Source organism: Rhincodon typus, chromosome 30 (genome assembly GCF_021869965.1).
Source record: "Rhincodon typus isolate 14 chromosome 30, sRhiTyp1.1, whole genome shotgun sequence".
In the NCBI taxonomy this organism is placed as follows: Eukaryota; Metazoa; Chordata; class Chondrichthyes; order Orectolobiformes; family Rhincodontidae; genus Rhincodon; species Rhincodon typus.
This window is the reverse complement of record NC_063361.1, coordinates 5,621,676-5,638,574: the sequence shown is the minus strand read 5'-3', so window position 1 is coordinate 5,638,574 and position 16,899 is coordinate 5,621,676. Positions and strand designations below refer to the sequence as shown.

The 16,899-nt window shown below is 41.9% G+C and overlaps 1 protein-coding gene across 1 annotated transcript in view; it reads left to right on the top strand.

Annotated features, from left to right (window-relative positions):
• Positions 1-16,899, top strand: part of mrc2 (mannose receptor, C type 2) — a 225,423-nt gene that overhangs the window by 122,691 nt on the left and 85,833 nt on the right. Inside the window, exons 11-12 of the mRNA XM_048614718.1 lie at positions 1,062-1,207; positions 12,401-12,621. Of these exons, the coding sequence (XP_048470675.1) occupies positions 1,062-1,207; positions 12,401-12,621 (367 nt within the window). The remainder of the gene's footprint in view (positions 1-1,061; positions 1,208-12,400; positions 12,622-16,899) is intronic.

The window sequence follows — 16,899 nt, the reverse complement described above, 5'->3', positions numbered from 1 at the left end:
CTAGGCCCGAAACGTCAGCCTTCCTGCTCCTCTGATGCTGCTTGGCCTGCTGTGTTCATCCAGCTCTACACCGTGTTATCTTAACTTCAATTTAACTTAACTTTTAGAAAGTCAATGTCACTCAGCACTGACTAATGAAATAGTCACACATTTGCATTCAAGGTATTGGTTTATGGGAAAGATTCTTGGAGTGTTGAGGAATATTCCATTAATCTAATCTGTTCTTCAGAAGCTATGTTTTACTCTCTTGAAGCTGCTGTCCTTTATCACTCTGGTCTCTGTGATGGTGAGCAAGTCCTGAACTAGAGAGGCACATGGAATGAATCCTTGCAGGATCCAGTTGAGAATTCCTGCTCCTCCTGCTCTTTTGAAAGAATGTGCAGGACAGTATTGTATAAAACTTACCTCTGGTCTCTCCTGGCCATTTACACATGCACCCTGCTCTGGCTGTTGAGTTTAACAGTGTGAGGTGCCATGAGTGCTGCAATTAAAATGCACACACAACACCGAGTGTGTGTTTAGACCATAACAATCCAATCTGACTTAAAAATTCCTCCTGTGCCTGTTCTCAGGAAAGATAAAGTAGTGAAGAGGGAGCAGAGACTTATTGAGAACACTGTGGGACCCCCCACCCCATCAATGCCAGTTTTCCCCCTCAACTGTCCACGACCACCATCATCCCGAATAACCACCAAGTACTCTGTGGCTTGCAGAGGGACTGGTTTATGTAAAGATCACCCCATTAGCTATGGATATTCCAACTGATGAGGGTGCTCCTCAGTTGACTTGGGTTTGCTTTATAGTCGTGTGAAATTGTGTAGTTATTTAGAGCCAAGTAGCCAAGAGATATCATCTGGGGTACATGGATAATTGGCCAGGAGTATGGTAATGCAATTTCTACTTCTTTCATAATTTGGAATACCAACAGCTGAACGTTTGAGTTTACCATTAAAAGTGAAAGGTTGTGAGGATTAATTAATCTAATCTGTTCTTCAGAAGCTATGTTTTACTCTTTTGAAGCTGTTGTCCTTTATGACTCTGGTCTCTGTGCCTCCTGTTAGATTTGAGCAGTCGTTCATCATCAGCCTTATCCTTGGTCACTCCGGCAACTTCTGGACTGCTCTACAAGATGCCAACCAACCGGGGGTCTTCCAATGGATGGGTGGTGATGCCGTCTCCTTCACCAACTGGAATCTAAACCAACCAGGTAACTGCGTGGCTCCCTTAGACTTTGCCACTCAAGCAGAAGATTTTAGCAGGCATCACCTAGCAATAGCATCTCTGCGGTGGATTTCAATTCAACAGCTTTGCAGGAAACAGTTGGAGAATGTGACCATCCAGCTATGTACATGGAACCGTTCCATTACCCTCACTAGCCTTGGGAAATAGTGCAAGATTTTAGTGGAGTGGATTTTCTCTGGATATAGAGAATTTACGTTTGTACAAAGGCACATCACATTGTCTCAGAAATGGCTTTAAATGTCTGGATGGCCACTCTCTGCTCCTAACTCCTATCCTCCCTTTCTCCTCGTACTCCCAGGGAGTGGCCCAAAACTCCTCAACCCTGATTCCAGATCCGTGATGTCTCATTGTGTCAGGTCAAGCAGGAGGTTTTAGCAGGATATCTCTTGGGCATTAACCTCATGATTACCAAGTACTGATCCCCTCCTAACAACCCTCAGTTGATAGTCAGTTCTGCTGTAGGTTGAACACTACTTGGAAGAAGTACTGAGAATGACAAGGCCACAAAATGTACTGTCCGAGGTGTCAATGCCCATCACCAAGAGTGGCTTCATAGGCCTATTACTGACCGAGCTGGCCAAATAATAAAGGACGTAGCTGCCAGACTGGGTCTGCAGCAAATCATGAGGAAACCAATATGTTGTGTGAGGCCCTTTTAGGAAGGGTGACTGTAACAGGATAAAATTCTTAATTAGAATAGCAAGTGAAGTAGTCGAATCCAAAGCTAGGACCCTAAATCTAAACAAAGGAAACAGTAAACGTATCAGGCATGATTTGTCTGCAATATAATGGATAACTTGATTAAGAGGCATGACAGTGGTTAGGCAATGGCTAGTATTTCAGGAACAAATACTTGTGCTTCAACATTATAAAACCTTTCCGGACAAAATTACAACAGGGTAAGAGATCCAACCATGACTAATGATAGAGATTAAGGATAATCGATCCAGAGTGGAGTCCTATACAGTTGTGAGGAAAAGTAGTAAGTGTGACCATTGAGAGCAATTAAGAATGCAGCAAAGACCAAGACTTTGATTAAGAAGGGAAAAACAGAATATACATAAACTTACAAATAACATAAAAGCAGACTGTAAGAGCTTCTAGAAGTATGTAGAAAGAGAAAGATCAATGATGACAAATGTAACTCCCTCACAGTCTGAAACTAGAAGGGGAATGTAGTCCTGTAATCAGAATTTTGGGAGCTAAGTAGAAAATTAGCAAGCAGAACCTATTAAGTAGCAATCTCTGAATTACTTCCGGTGCTACATACATGTGAATAGAGAAATGGGAAGTTAAACAGATGAATGCATGACTGAAAATATGGTGCATGAGAAATGATTTAGATTCCTGGGACACTGGGTCTGGCTGTAGAGAAGATGACACCTATGTAAACTGGAAGGATTGCATCTGAAATAAGCCAGGACTGATTTCTTGTGAATGCTGTGCATATAGTTAATAAGATTGGGCAGTTACATGTACAGACTGCCATGTAGAATTATGTTGTTGAGGCAATAAGAGACTTGTCTGAAGGTAGTTCGAGTCTGGATGATAAATGTTCTTAGTTGCAAAGTGTTCAGAAAAAAATATGAAAGACTAAAAAGGAGTTGCATTTTTGGTTAAAGACAGCATTACAGAAGAAAGAGGGATGTTTCAGAGGATTCAAGAATAGAATCAATTTGGTTAGAGCTAAGAAACAAGAAGGGTGTAGTTACATTGGTTGGTGTAATCTGTAGACCGCTAGCAAGTGGGAGGGATGTAGAACAAATCTGCAAGGAAGCTACAGAGACGTATAAATATCATAAGAGTAATTATAGCAGGGAATTTTAATTTCCAGAGTAGAGACTGGGCTAATAGTAGTGTAAGGGGCAATGGGGGACAGGTGTTTCTCACGTGTTCGGGAGAATTTCCTCCAGCAGTATATGTCAAGTACAGCAAGAAAGAAGTCACCGCTAGACCTGGTTCTTGGCAATGAGGTGAGCCAAGTAAATCAGTGACAATGGAGTAATATTTAGGGTCTACTAATCATTACAATCATGAGGTTTAGGGTGACAGTGAAAAATGACATTGGTCAATCCAGCATAAGAATAATCACCCGTCAGAAAGCCAACTTCAATGAGGCACGAAGACAGCTGGGCTGAATGAACTAAAATAGGAGGTTGACAGTGGCTGAACAATGGGCTACCTTCAAAGAGGAGATGGTTTAGGCACAGTCACAAAATATTCCCTTAAAAGAGAAAGGTAGGACAAACGAGTCCAGAGCTCCATGGAGACAGAAATTAAGTTAAAGAATAAAAATATGCTTATGACAGGTGTCAGGTAGAAAACTGTACGGGTAATCGAGAGGCAAGGCCGTTGGATATCTAAAAGGCATTCGATACTGTGCTACATAACGTGTTTGTGAGGCAAGTTTTAGGCCCTGGAGTAAAGAGACAGTAGAAACGTGGTAAAAAATTGGCTGAATGATAGGAATCAGAGAGTAATGGTCAGTGAATACTTTTTGATTGGAAAGTTTGTAGTGGAGTTTCCCAGGCATCGGTATAGAGACTCAGCTCTGGTGAAGAATCAGCTAGATTCAAAATGTTAGTTTGCTCTCTCTCCATGGATGCTGCCTGACCTGCTGGGATCTCCAGCATTTGTTGTTTTCAGATTCCAGCACCTGCAGTAATTTGCTCCTACATCGGTATTGAGATCCTTGCTTTTCTGATATGTACAAATGATTAAGACGGGTGGGGTTTCAAAGTTTGTGGATTACACAAATCTTGGGAAAACTGTGAAGTGTGAGAAAGACAGTGTAAACCTTCAAAAGAACATTACGTTGGTGGAGTAGCTGGACAGATGGCAAATATAGTTCAATACGGAGGAATGTGAAGTGATGCACTTTGGTGCAAAACACGTGGAGAGACAGTATCAGATAGAGCGTATTATTCTAAAGGGTATGCAGGAGCAGAGGCCTAAGTTTATACATACATAAGTTATTAAAGGTGGCAGGACAGATAAGAGAGACCTGTTCATTAAAACTCACAGTATTAAGACATACCAGATTTGAAACATCAGCTGTTTCTCTCTCCATAGATGTTGCTAGGTCTGCTGAGTCTCCGTTTGTTTCAGTTTTCTAGGCTTCAATGCTGAGGCATAGAGTACAAGAACAGAGAGGATATCATGAACTAACAAAAGGTACTGGTTAGATTTCAGTTGGTGGATTGCATTCAGTACTGAGAGCCACACTGTAAGGATGTGAATGCATTCAAGAGTGTGCAAAAATGGTTAACAAGAATTGATCCAGGTGTGAGACACTTTGATTATGAGGGAAAAATGGGAAATGTTGGGACTGGTTTCTTTGAAGAGGAGATGGCTGAGGGGAGATTTGATAGAATATTTCAAAATCATGAGGGGCCTGGATAGAGTGAATAGGAGAAACTGTTTCTGCTTGCAAAATGATTGAGAACCAGAGGCCATTATTTTAAAGTATTTTGCCAAAAAAGCAAATGCAAGATGAGAAAAACCTTTTTCACACAGCAAGTAGTTAGGGTCTAGAATGCACTGCCTGGAAGTGTGGTGGAGGCAGGTTCAGTCGAGGTATTTAAGAGGGCATTGGATGGTTATTTAAATAGAAACAACTTGTGGGGTTGTGGGGTAAAGGCTGGACATAGGTACTAAGTTAAAATGCTCAGAGTTGGAGCACATACAGTGGGCCAAATGGCCTGTTTCTGCACCATAAAAATTCAGTTTTTCTCTGAAATAGGATAATTAATGATGGTGAACCAAGGAAATGGCAGAGCAGTTTAACAATTACTTCAGTTCTGTGTTCACAGAAAACATGAATAACTTTTCAGAAAAGCGATGGAAACTACAGCCTGTTCCAAAGGAGGAATTGAAGGAACTCTGAGAAATTAACAGGACTGAAGCATTAAGATAGAGGATCAGCTGTGATCATGTTGAATGGAGGAGCAGGCTCACTCATCCAAATGGCCCAATTCTGCTTTCATTTTCTATGTTTATATTTTTCTAACAGGCAAAAATCTAATTGACATAATTCCTACCAATCCACTTGAAGCAGATGCATCCACCCAAGACAGTATTGATGAAAGTTACCATGATACAGTCCTTTTGGAGGTGAAGTCCCGTCTTCACATTAAGGATGCCCTCCATCATGTTATAGAGTTATAGAGTCCCACAGTACGGAGATAGGCCCTTGGGCCCAAACTGGTCCATGCCGACCAAAATGTCCATTTCTCTGTACTTGGCCCATATCCTTCTGAACCTTTCCTAACCATGTATTCGTCCGAATACCTTTTAAATGTTGTTATTGTACCCGCCTCAACCACTTCCGCTGGCAGCTCATTCTGTATGTGTACCACCCTCTGTGTAAAAAAAAAAAAAAAATTGTCCTTCAGCTTCCCATATATTCTTTTCCCTCTTACCTTAAACTGATGCCCTCTAGTCCTCAATTCCCCAACCCTGGGAAAAAGACTGAGTGCATTCACCCTATCCATGCTTCTCATGATCTTATACACTTCTATAAGATCCCCCCTCAGTCTCCTATGCTGGAAAGAAAAAAGTCCTAGCTTGTCCAGCCTCTCCCTATAATTCAGTCCTTTGAGTCCTGGCAACATCCTTGTAATTTCTTATGCACTTTTTCCAGTTTAATAACATCCTTCCTACAGCAAGGTGACCAGAACTGAACATAATACTCCAAGTGTTGCCTCACTAATGTCTGTACACTGCAACATAACTTCCCAAATTCTGTACTCAGTGCCCTGACTGATGAAGGTTAGTGTGCCAAAAGCCGCCTTCACTGCTCTGTCTACCTGAGAGTCCACTTTCAGAGAACCGTGCACCTGAACTCCTAGGTCCCTCTGTTACACTACACTCCTTAAGGCCCTACCATTCACCATGAAACTCCGACCTGGATTTGACTTTCCAAAATGCAACACCTCACACTTATCTATATTAAACTCCATTTACCATTTCTCAGTCTACTTCCCCAGCTGATCAAGATCCTGCTGCAATTTCTGATAACCTTCCTCCCCGTCCACGATACCACCTATTTTAGTGTCATCCACAAACTTACTAATCATGGCTTATACATTCTCATCCAAATCATTGACATAGATAACAAACATCAATGGACCCAGCACTGATCCCTGAGGCACACCCTAGTCACAGGCCTCCAGGCCGACAAGCATCCTTCCACTATTACCCTCTGTTACCTACCATCAAGCCAATTGTGTATCCAATTTGCCATGTCTCTCTGGATTCCATGCGATCCAACCTTCCAGAGCAGCCTACCATGCGGAACCTTATCAAAGACCTTACTGAAATCCATATAGACATCTACTGCCCTGTCCTCATCAACCTTCCTGGTCATTTTATTAAAGAACTCTAGAAAATTTGTGAGGTATGTTCTCCCACGCACAAGGCTATGCTGCCTATTCCTAATCAAACCCTGTCTTTATAAAGACATGTATATCTTATCCCTCTCAGATTCTTCTCAAGTAACTTACCTACCACAGATGTTAGGCTTACTGGTCTATAATTCCCAGATTTTTCTTTGCAGCCCTTCTTGAATAATGGCACAACATTCACTACCCTCCAGTCTGCCGTACTACATGGGCTAGATTCTGAACAAATCTAGCAGCTCCAAATTGTACATCAATGAGGCACTGGGGTCATTGACAACAATCTGTAAGCTCATGGTCCAGCATATCACCCACTGTAATATGATCATCAAGCCAGGGGTTCAACTCTGGTTCAGTGAAAAGTGACGGAGAGCAATCCAGCATCAGGCACACCTCAAACTGTCTTTAGCTGTTTTGCCTTCAGATCCATACGGCATCATCAAAGTGGGTGGTGCTTATGGCATTCCCCAGTATTAACCCTTTCGTATCCATATGGGACACAATGGAGAGTCACACCCAAGTCACTATTATGGGCCTTGAACCCACAGTGTCTGACTCTGAGCCAAATGTGCTACTAACTGAGCCACGGCCTTTATCATTTTAGCTACACTCAGAATACAAATGCAATCTTCCACCCATGTAAGGAAAATGAGGAGGATGGAGTTTCTGCAGAAAGATCAAGTATTTCTATCTGCTGTGAGGTGTCACTGGTCAAGCAGCAGCTAGTCAGGCAGATTACTATTTGCTTTGGCCACACATTGATATGGGCCACATCTGGAACTGATATCACTTAATGAGGAAATAAATGTGCAGGGAGAGTGGATTGCTGCCTGAGTAGAATTACATTGGCGAATACCTTCATCTTTATAACTGCTGAGGTTTTTGTTTAAGGGCATCTGAGCTCTGCGGCTTGTTAATAACGTAGCCTTGTTCTATAAAAATACGCACGCACAAAATTTGGACAAGTAAAAATGATACAACTTCACTGTGAGTCCAGCAGCAGCAGCAGAGCCTGGTGCTGCTATTTCAAGGCAGTTTTGTTTCCATAGTCTGATGCTTTGTCCCTTTGTTTTACCAAAGTTGGTTTTCACAGCTGAATATAAATGATCTTTGGAAACATCCAAGGTGGTCATTCAGAGTTTTGTTTTCTGGGAAATTATACACTGATAAAACCTGGGATGATCTGTCCCAGATCAAATCCAGTATTTTTTTTTGGTTTGTTTTTGAGATTTGGGCACTGCTGGCAAAGCTACTATTTGGAGTCCTAGAGTAATACAGCATGGAAACAGGCCCTTCGGCCCAAACTGGTCCATGCTGACCATGGTGCCCACTCAGCTAGTTCCAATTGCCCGCATTTGGTCCATATCCCTCTAAACCATTCTCATCCATGTACCTAATGTTTTTCAAATGTTGCTATTGTACCTGCCTCAACCACTTTCTCTGACAACCCATTCCATATATGCACCATTCTCTGCGTGAAGAAGTTGCCCATTAGGTCCTTCTTAAATCTTTCCCCTCTTGCCTTAAACCTGTGCCCTCTAGTTTTCAATTCCCCATCCCTGGGAAGACTATATGCATTCATCCTATCTATGCCCCTCATGATTTAATACACCTCAATAAGATTACCCCTCATTCTCGTACGTTCAAATCAATAAAGTCCTATCCTGACCAACCTCTCCCTATAACTCAGGCCGACTCGTCCTGGCAACATCCTCGTAAATCTTCTTTGCACACTTTCCAGTTTAACTTTATCTTTCCTATAAAACTGTGCCAAAGGGGGAGGCAATGGCCTGGTGGTATTATCGCTGGTCTGTTAATCCAGAGACCCAGATAACCTTATGGGGACCTGGGTTCAAATCCCACCACAGCAGATGGTGGAATTTGAACTCAATAAATATCTGGAATTAAAGAATCTAATGATGACCGTGAATCTGTTGTTGATTGTCAGAAAAATCCATCTGGTTCATTTATGTTCCTTAGGGAAGGAAACTGCCATCCTTATCTGGTCTGGACTACATGTGACTCCAGACCCACAGAAAAGTGGTTGACTCTTAACTGCCCTCTGGGTAATTAGGGATAGGCTATAAATGCTGCCCTAGCCAGTGATACCCTCATCCTGTGAATGAATAAAGAAAAAAAGGTGCAGCTTCACCAATAACTTATACAACTGTAACATAACCTCCCAAATCCTACGCTCAATGCCTTGACCGATGAAGGCCAGCATGCTAAATCCTTCTTTACCACCCTGTCCACCTGTGATGCTGATTTCAACGAACTATGTACATGTTCTCCTAGATCCCGCTGTTCTACAGCACTCCTCAGGACCTTACCATTTGCTGTGTAAGTCCTACCTTGATTTGACTTTCCAAAGTGCAACACCTCACACTTACCTGTATTAAATTGCATTTGCCAATTCTCAGCCCACTTCCCCATCCAATCAAGATCCCTATGTAATTTTTGATAACCTTCCTCGCTATCAACAATACCTCCAAATTTTGTATCCTCTGCAAACTTGCTAATCACGCCTTGTACATTCACATCCAGATCGTTTATGTAAATCACAAATAACAAAGGTCCTAGCACCGAGCCCTGTGGCACACCATTTGTCACAGGCCTCCAGTCTGAGAAATAACCTTCAGCCATCACCCTCTGTTTCCTACCATTGAACCAATTTTGAATCCAATTAGCTAGCTCACCTTGGATCCCATGTGCCCTAACCTTCATGACTAGCCTGCTGTGTGGGACCTTGTCAAAGGCCTTGCTAAAGTCCATATAGACAACGTTCACTGCCCTACCCTCATCTATCCTCTTGGTTACCTCTTTGAAAAACTCTGAAAGATTTGTCAGACATGACTTCCCACACACAAATCCACGCTGACTATCCCTAATCAGACCTTGACTATCCAAATGTTAGTTGTTCCTCTTCCTCAGTATCCTCTCCAATAACTTGCCTACCACTGATGTCAGGCTCACTGGCCTGTAGTTCTGTGGCTTGTCTTTGCTACCTTTCTTAAACAATGGAACAACATTAGTCACCTTCCAATCTTCCGGAACTTCACCAGTGACTAAAGCTGAAGCAAAAATCTTTCCAAGGGCCTTTGTAATTTCTTCTTCAGCCTCCCACAACGTCAGAGGATGGACTTGATCAGGCCCAGGGATTTATCCACCTTAATGCACTTTAAGGCCGCAAACACCACCTCTCTGGTAATGTGCGGTCCAAAACGTCCCCGCTTGTTTCCCTTATTTCCTTAGCATCCACGATTCTCTCCTCAGTAAACAGGGAGGAGAAATATTCTTTAAAAATCTTCCCATCTCCTGTGGCTCCACACATAGACAGCCATGCTGATCTTTAAGGGGACCTATTTCTCTCTCACCGCCCTCTTACTCTTAATATAGCTATTGAATCTCTTGGGATTACCTTTAACCTTATCTGCCAGATCCATCTCATATCCTCTTTTTGCTCTTCCGATTTCCATCTTAAGTGTGCTCCTACACTTTTTATAGTCATCTACGGATTCACTTGAGCCCGATAGCTTAAACCCGATGTATGCCTATATTTATTGCCTAGTCCAAGATATCCTTGAGATACTGGTGATGGGCTTCTTTACTGTAGCAGTGTTTTATATAACCGAATGGGTTTTTGAGGAGGACTCATTGGCCTGGAGCTGGCACGGCATAGAGTCCTGTCTGGGAGAGGGAAGTCAGTTTCCTTTCTGAAAGGGAATTTGTGTTCCTGTTGGGTTTTTACAACCATCTAGTCATACCAGTCTTTCTTTATGATAGTTTTAAAAAGATCTCAAATTCACACATTGCCCCTGGTGAGGTTTGAACTCATGCTGCCTGAAATTATTGGCGCTGTTCATTTGACAGTAGTGAGTAATGTAACCACAGTGCTGCTGTGCTGTTAATTGATTCAGGAGGTTATGTCTTACGAGCATACAAACAAAGAACAGGAGTAGACCACTCAGCTCTGCAGGTCTGCTCCGTCATTCAGTAAGATCATGGCTGATCCGATTTTTAACCTCAACTCTACATTCCTGCATATCCTGCAATAACCGTTCATCCCCATCAAAAGCAGCGTTCTTGATGGGTGATCACAATTCAGCATATTTTTGTCTTTGCCTAATATCTCCACACGTACAAAATAAAACTGAAAGACAGACATCTGGGTGGAGACATAAATAGAAAGTGTTTAGAGGGATATGGGCCAAATGCTGGCAAATGAGACTAGATTAGTTTATGATATCTGGTCGGCATGGACAAGTTGGATCAAAGGGTCTGTTTCCATGCTGTACACGTCTATGGCTCTATAACTGTGGATGCTGGAAATCGGAAACAAAACCAGAAATTGCTGGAAAAGCTCAGAATCTCTGCCAGCATCTGTGGAGAGAAAGCAGAGTTAATGTTTCGGGTCCAGTTCAGAAGTGTCAGTGGACCCTAAATGTTAACTCTGCTTTCTCTCCACAGATGCTGTCAGACTGGATGAGTTTCCTCCAGCAATTTTTGTTTTAATCTCCATTGCTGCTAGGGACCACTGGCTGATTTTGCCCCACAATCCCATTCCTGATTTGAAAACTATTTACAGCACTATTTATAGCCACCCCAGCCACAACCAGCATTGAGCAGGGGGCTTACTTATTTATCCTGAAGATCTGCGTGGTTCCTACAGCATAAGCCAGTGGCAGGGGGTGTGAGGGCTGGTGGGATAGCTCTGTTTGTGGTGTTTTTATTTCTGGTTTAATAGCTGGCTAAATGATTAGGCAGGTCATGGTGTTATTAAAGTGTTAATGTAAACTGCAGGGATCGAAACTGCCTTGAGCAAAGGAAAGCTTATTTTTGGCAGTGGGATACCAATTGCAGCAAATTCCAAAGTGTTCGGTCCAGCATCTTACTGACGACTGTTAAACCGTTACACTTAATATACATTTGCCAGCTGAAAGTGCTTTACAACATAATTATTGAAATTTCTTTCATCCCCTATGGTTGCATTGTGTTGCAGTTTGACAGAGCAGTGTGTTTACTACCATTCATTGTCTGAACTATTCATTCGTTCTCATACTGATTATTCGTAAATCTTGGCGGCCATTTTGGCCTGTCTCAAATATTCAGGATTATTGCCTTTTGCCAAAAATCTAAGCAGGACAGGGACCAAGTCCCAGGGCCCTGATGTTCCAGTTTCTGTTACTGATCTTCCTTTGTGCCACATGCTGCGGGGGCCTTGTGGTGTTCAAGTCTTCTTGTTGAAGAATTTCAGTAATTTTTATTTCCACCCACAGTATGTGGCGATTGAGTATCTGGCTCTCTCTTAAAAGCCAGGGTTTTGCTGTTTGTTACTTCTTACTTTAAACATTTCTGGGCTTCCCACTCCAGAAACAGCACAAACCACCTACAGAATCTGAAACCCTTACAAGGAGTTTGTGGAAATGTGTTTGGGGAAGAGGGTGAATCACTTTTAAGTTTCCGGTACAGCAATGGAGCCTTTTGCTCTTTGATCTGGGAACATTGCAATGACAGAAAACCCACCCATATTTAAATGACTATTTGTCCTGCAAGTTAATCTGGCTTCACCACAGGTCACAGAGGACATAGGCAGGTGAGAAACTAGTTAATGAAGGAGACTGAGCTTAATCAACCCACTGTTTTTAATCTTTAACATTGCAATAATACTTGGCTGGTATGTGTGCATGTATGCCTCCTGGCTGGTGGCTTGCTGTGTTACACAGGAATGCTGAATGTATGAACTGAGCCTTCTGTTGCAGGTTATAAAGGCGGTTGTGTGGTGCTGGCGACGGGAAATTCTGTTGGATTATGGGATGTGAAAGATTGCAACAACTTCAGGGCCAAGTACATCTGCAGGCAGAACCTGGCAACCTCTGTCGATCCAGGAACTGGACCAGCCGCAGTGACTCCCACACCCAGTGTGACAGGAAGCTGTCCTACAGGATGGTCCTCATCCCCGACTCTGCGATACTGCTATAAGGTAAGGAAAAGAAGTTTTCTCACTCATCAATTCCTGTGATCATATGCCCTGGGATTCCCTCCTAAATTTCTACATCTTTCCACTTCTTTCTCCTCCTATTGCAGTGCTCCTTAAAGCCTGCCACTTTGATCAAGCTTTCCATAAGTTGCTCAATGTCAAACTTTGATAATGCTCCTGTGACGTCCCTCGGGACACTTTGCTACATTTAAGGCACTGCAAGCTTTTGTTTTCCAAGGTTTTCATCCTTAGGATATGTTTCAGATAGGAAATGGGTCAAAATTTGATTATGGTAGTGATCTCTCACTGTCTAAACATTACTCTAAACAAGATCCTTGTAAAAATGATGTGATGCAACAATGTATGAGTGCATGTTTATTTTAGGCACAGATTCAAAACTGCTTTTCTTGCAGTTGTGATTAAATCACTTTATATATAAACAGTCATGTAATAAGACTGAGGTTCAAAGCAAAGCTCCTCACGGTCAGCACAAGAAGATTTCAGAATGTATACACTCATTGTCACGGTTTTGGATTGATTGACTGGGATGGCAGAACGATGTCGCCAAAGTGAGAGCCAAAGTTGAGAATCTGAAATACAGCTTTAGAAACAATTTGCTTCATCTCTGAACAAGTTCTATTGCTCTATGAACAGAAAATGGTGGAAATGCTCAGCAGGTCAGGCAGAGTCTGTAGAGAGAGAATCAAAGTTAATGTCACAAGGCAGTGTCCTCTAAGGGAGCCTGTATGGAGATCATAGGAGGACAGGAAATGGGTGAGAAGTATGGAAATTGGGATAGACACATCAAGGGCACTGATTTCAGTCAAGGACAAGGGTAAAAATTGTTGAAGCGCTGGTATGAAAGGTGGTTTAACCAGAGTACATCCAATATTGACTGAGAAACTGGGAAGCTTTTGAATGATCCATTATTGAGGCTGCAGCTGTTTACACTGGCTTGGAAAACTGGATTCTTCAGCTTCCTTGAACTGAGATTAAGGGTTCCCAGGTCATCTATTGAGGTGGTAGAGGTGGGTGGGCTGTGTGGATGGGTGATATAATTCCCTTGACTTGCTGTAAAGGGTCTGCAAAAATCCACAACTTCTATAGTATTGTGTGCAGATTATGCTTGGTTGATTAGATTAGAAAAACAGGGTTCATCTTGATTTGCCACATTGGGATGTTATCTTGACCACCTTCTTGACCTCCTTGAATTGTGAATGCAGCTACCCACTTGCATGTATTGGCCACATAGGCATAGAGTGATATAGCACGGAAACAGACATGAGCTGATGTGCTGTTGTTATTTTTAATTTAACATAGGTGCAGTGGTTGGCCATTGAGTCCCATCCACCTGTTCCACCATTCAGTCAGATTATGGTTTTTGTCTACACTATAATTCAATCACCCACCTTGACTCTGTAGCGTCCTTTTCATATTCATTCACAGGATGTGGGCATCGCTAGCTAGGCCAGCATTTCTTACCCTTGAGAAGACTGAGCTGTCTTTTTGAACTGCAGTAATCTAATGAGGGTAGATACATCCACAGCACTATTAGAAAAGGAATTATAGGATTTTGATCCAGTGACAGGGAAGGAATGGTGATATATTTTTGAGTCATGACAGTATGTGACTTGAAGGGGAGATTGCGGGTAGAGGAATTTCCATGATTCTGCTGCCTTTGTCCTGGGTGGTACAGCCATTATTAGCTTTGCCTAACAAAAGTCAGTACTGAAATTTTTAACTAACCTCAAGCCTTAACTACTTCAAGGGAGAGAATCCTGGATTTCCATTTTATTTTGTGTGAAGAAACGCTTCCTGACAACGTGGTCAGGCTTTAATTTTAAGCTTCAGCCCCTTAGTTCTGGATGTTGCCACCAGGGAAAATAGTTTCTCCTTAATGGCTGTATTGACTGCTTTAATCATCTTAAACACCTTATTTCAATCACCTCTTAATGTTTACCATATTTACTATATAGGAGATTTTTTTCATACTATGCATAACACCATAGGAAATTGTTATTAAAATTTGTGTGTTCTATATAATGTTACACAGCTTTTAGTTTTTAAAATAGACAAAAATGGAAGGAGACAACAAAGGGACTGAGGACAGATGGAAGAGCAAAGGGAATACAGGAAAGAGAAAAGATTGCACTGAATATAGGCAGGCAGAAGGCAAACAGTGGATATTGGGAAGGTAGACAAGAAGAAATAAATGGAGCAGGGTCAAAGTATGCTGCCTGCAAGAAGCCTCCAACATGAGGTGTAGAGCATGTAGATTTGGAGATGATACCAAGCCAGAGCATTAAGAACTAAACTAGTTCAGATTGCATGGTATCACTGATGTAGACTAGGCAAGTAGGACTTAATTGGTCACGATGAGTCAAATGGCATTACCTTGACTGTGCTGCTATGATTCTGTAAACACAGCTGTAGCTTTAGATACATTGACTGCCCCTTCAAAGTGCCGGACAGGATCACATGAACATGACCTTCTGAAGAAATACAATTGTCTTGATTTAAAATAAACCCAGCTCAGGTATTCAGTTGTCATATTTGCCAGGAAAATGGTTTGTTCTTTTTGAGCACTAGTTCCTCATTAAGCAATGGTTCAATTGCCTGTTTCTCTGAGACACCTAAATGCTTGACCAACTCTGTTACAATTTCAGCTTTCCTCTTATCCCTAGTTAAACCCAATTCTAGCCTGTTTGCTAAGTTTAAAAGTATATCCTTCCTCTGTCTTTCTAAACTTTCTTGGCAAATCTGGGAAGCATCTTCAAAACCCAGAACCTCTTTAGCAATGTTAAGAGTCATTTCCCCCACTCTTGATTTAACCAACCACAAGTAACCGAAATTAAACAGATTTTCCATTTCTCACCTAAGTTTTATTTAAAGATCTACGACACTAATCCCCAAGTCTGTTTAATCTGCTGTGACCTTTCATACCCTGAATCTGTTCAAATCTGTTCAGATCTGTTGAGATCCCGTACAGAAACTGGCCCCCTGGACTTCAGCCCCCAATCTGTCATAAAGCGGAGGTTGACCCCTTCTGATAACTAAAACTGAAACAGCCAGAGAGGCTCGCCTCACCTCACCTCACCTCATATCTGTTAAAGGAAGTGCAAAACATAGTATAACCTGCCTCTCACCCACCCCACAATGTGCTCTAAAGAAGTGGTTAAATAAAATGAAACCCTTTCACTCACACTATAATTAACAAATAACAATTTATTTATCTAACTCTAACAGTGAACAAATTAACAGAACTACTAACAAAATGGACAATTCCCCCTTAACAATCAGCTCGGCGAGCCAACCAACCTCAACACCCACAACCCGAGCTACAGATCTACTCCAAAACCTTACTAACTATTCCCGAATGAAACAAAATTCCAATGGTGTGCTGTTCCAATAAATACAAGTGCTGCTTATATAAGCCAAAGTAAAGAAAAATTAAAAATTAATCTCTCAAAATTACAGCCATGGTACGGCTCTGCAGAATGCTCTGCGCCCCCTCTGCTGATCCTCAGTCAGGAACGCCTCTCTGTCAAATTCTTGTGTCAGAAATATTAGCTAGAAGTGCAGCTGTACCTTTAGTTAGATGATGGTTACTCTGAGGGCTTAGAGAATTCTGTGAGAGCCAGTGATTTTCTGGTAAGAGCTAATGGTTATTAATTCTATCAGATGGCAGTTGTTCACACCCTGATTGTCAAATACCTTGTTCGTTTATAACCTTGATGATCTATCAGTTTCTTACAATAGGATCAGTCCTGGATTGTCAAAACCATCAGATTTAAATTTAATTGGATTTTTAGTCCCTAAGTGCCTGGTTTAAATTCATTGACTGATATTCAGACTGGTTGCCTATATAAACTATTGCCCAGGTTGCTAACCACACAGCCCCCTGGTACAAATGTTTCAATTTCAGGAACTCTCTGTGCACCTGTTGCCCAAAATCTCCAAGCCTAGAAAAAACACATCATCTTTTAAAGGGACCACACACTCTTTTCACCTCTATCATTTTACAAACATCAAATTCTAACGTCCTGCCTTCCAATCCACAAATACTCTACCCAACTTCGCAACACCCTGGCCTTCCCATAATCCCTTCAGGCATGAGAAAATCACTGAGTATGAATTACAAAGGGCAGTGATTACTGTGCTGTGAATTTGCTTGAACACAACATGAAGGGTGCTGCAATAACAAACAAAATCATTTTTGTTTCCATGCCGTGCTGAAAAGTTCGTACAGCTGGTGCTCAATCACCTTTGTTCTTGCCATCG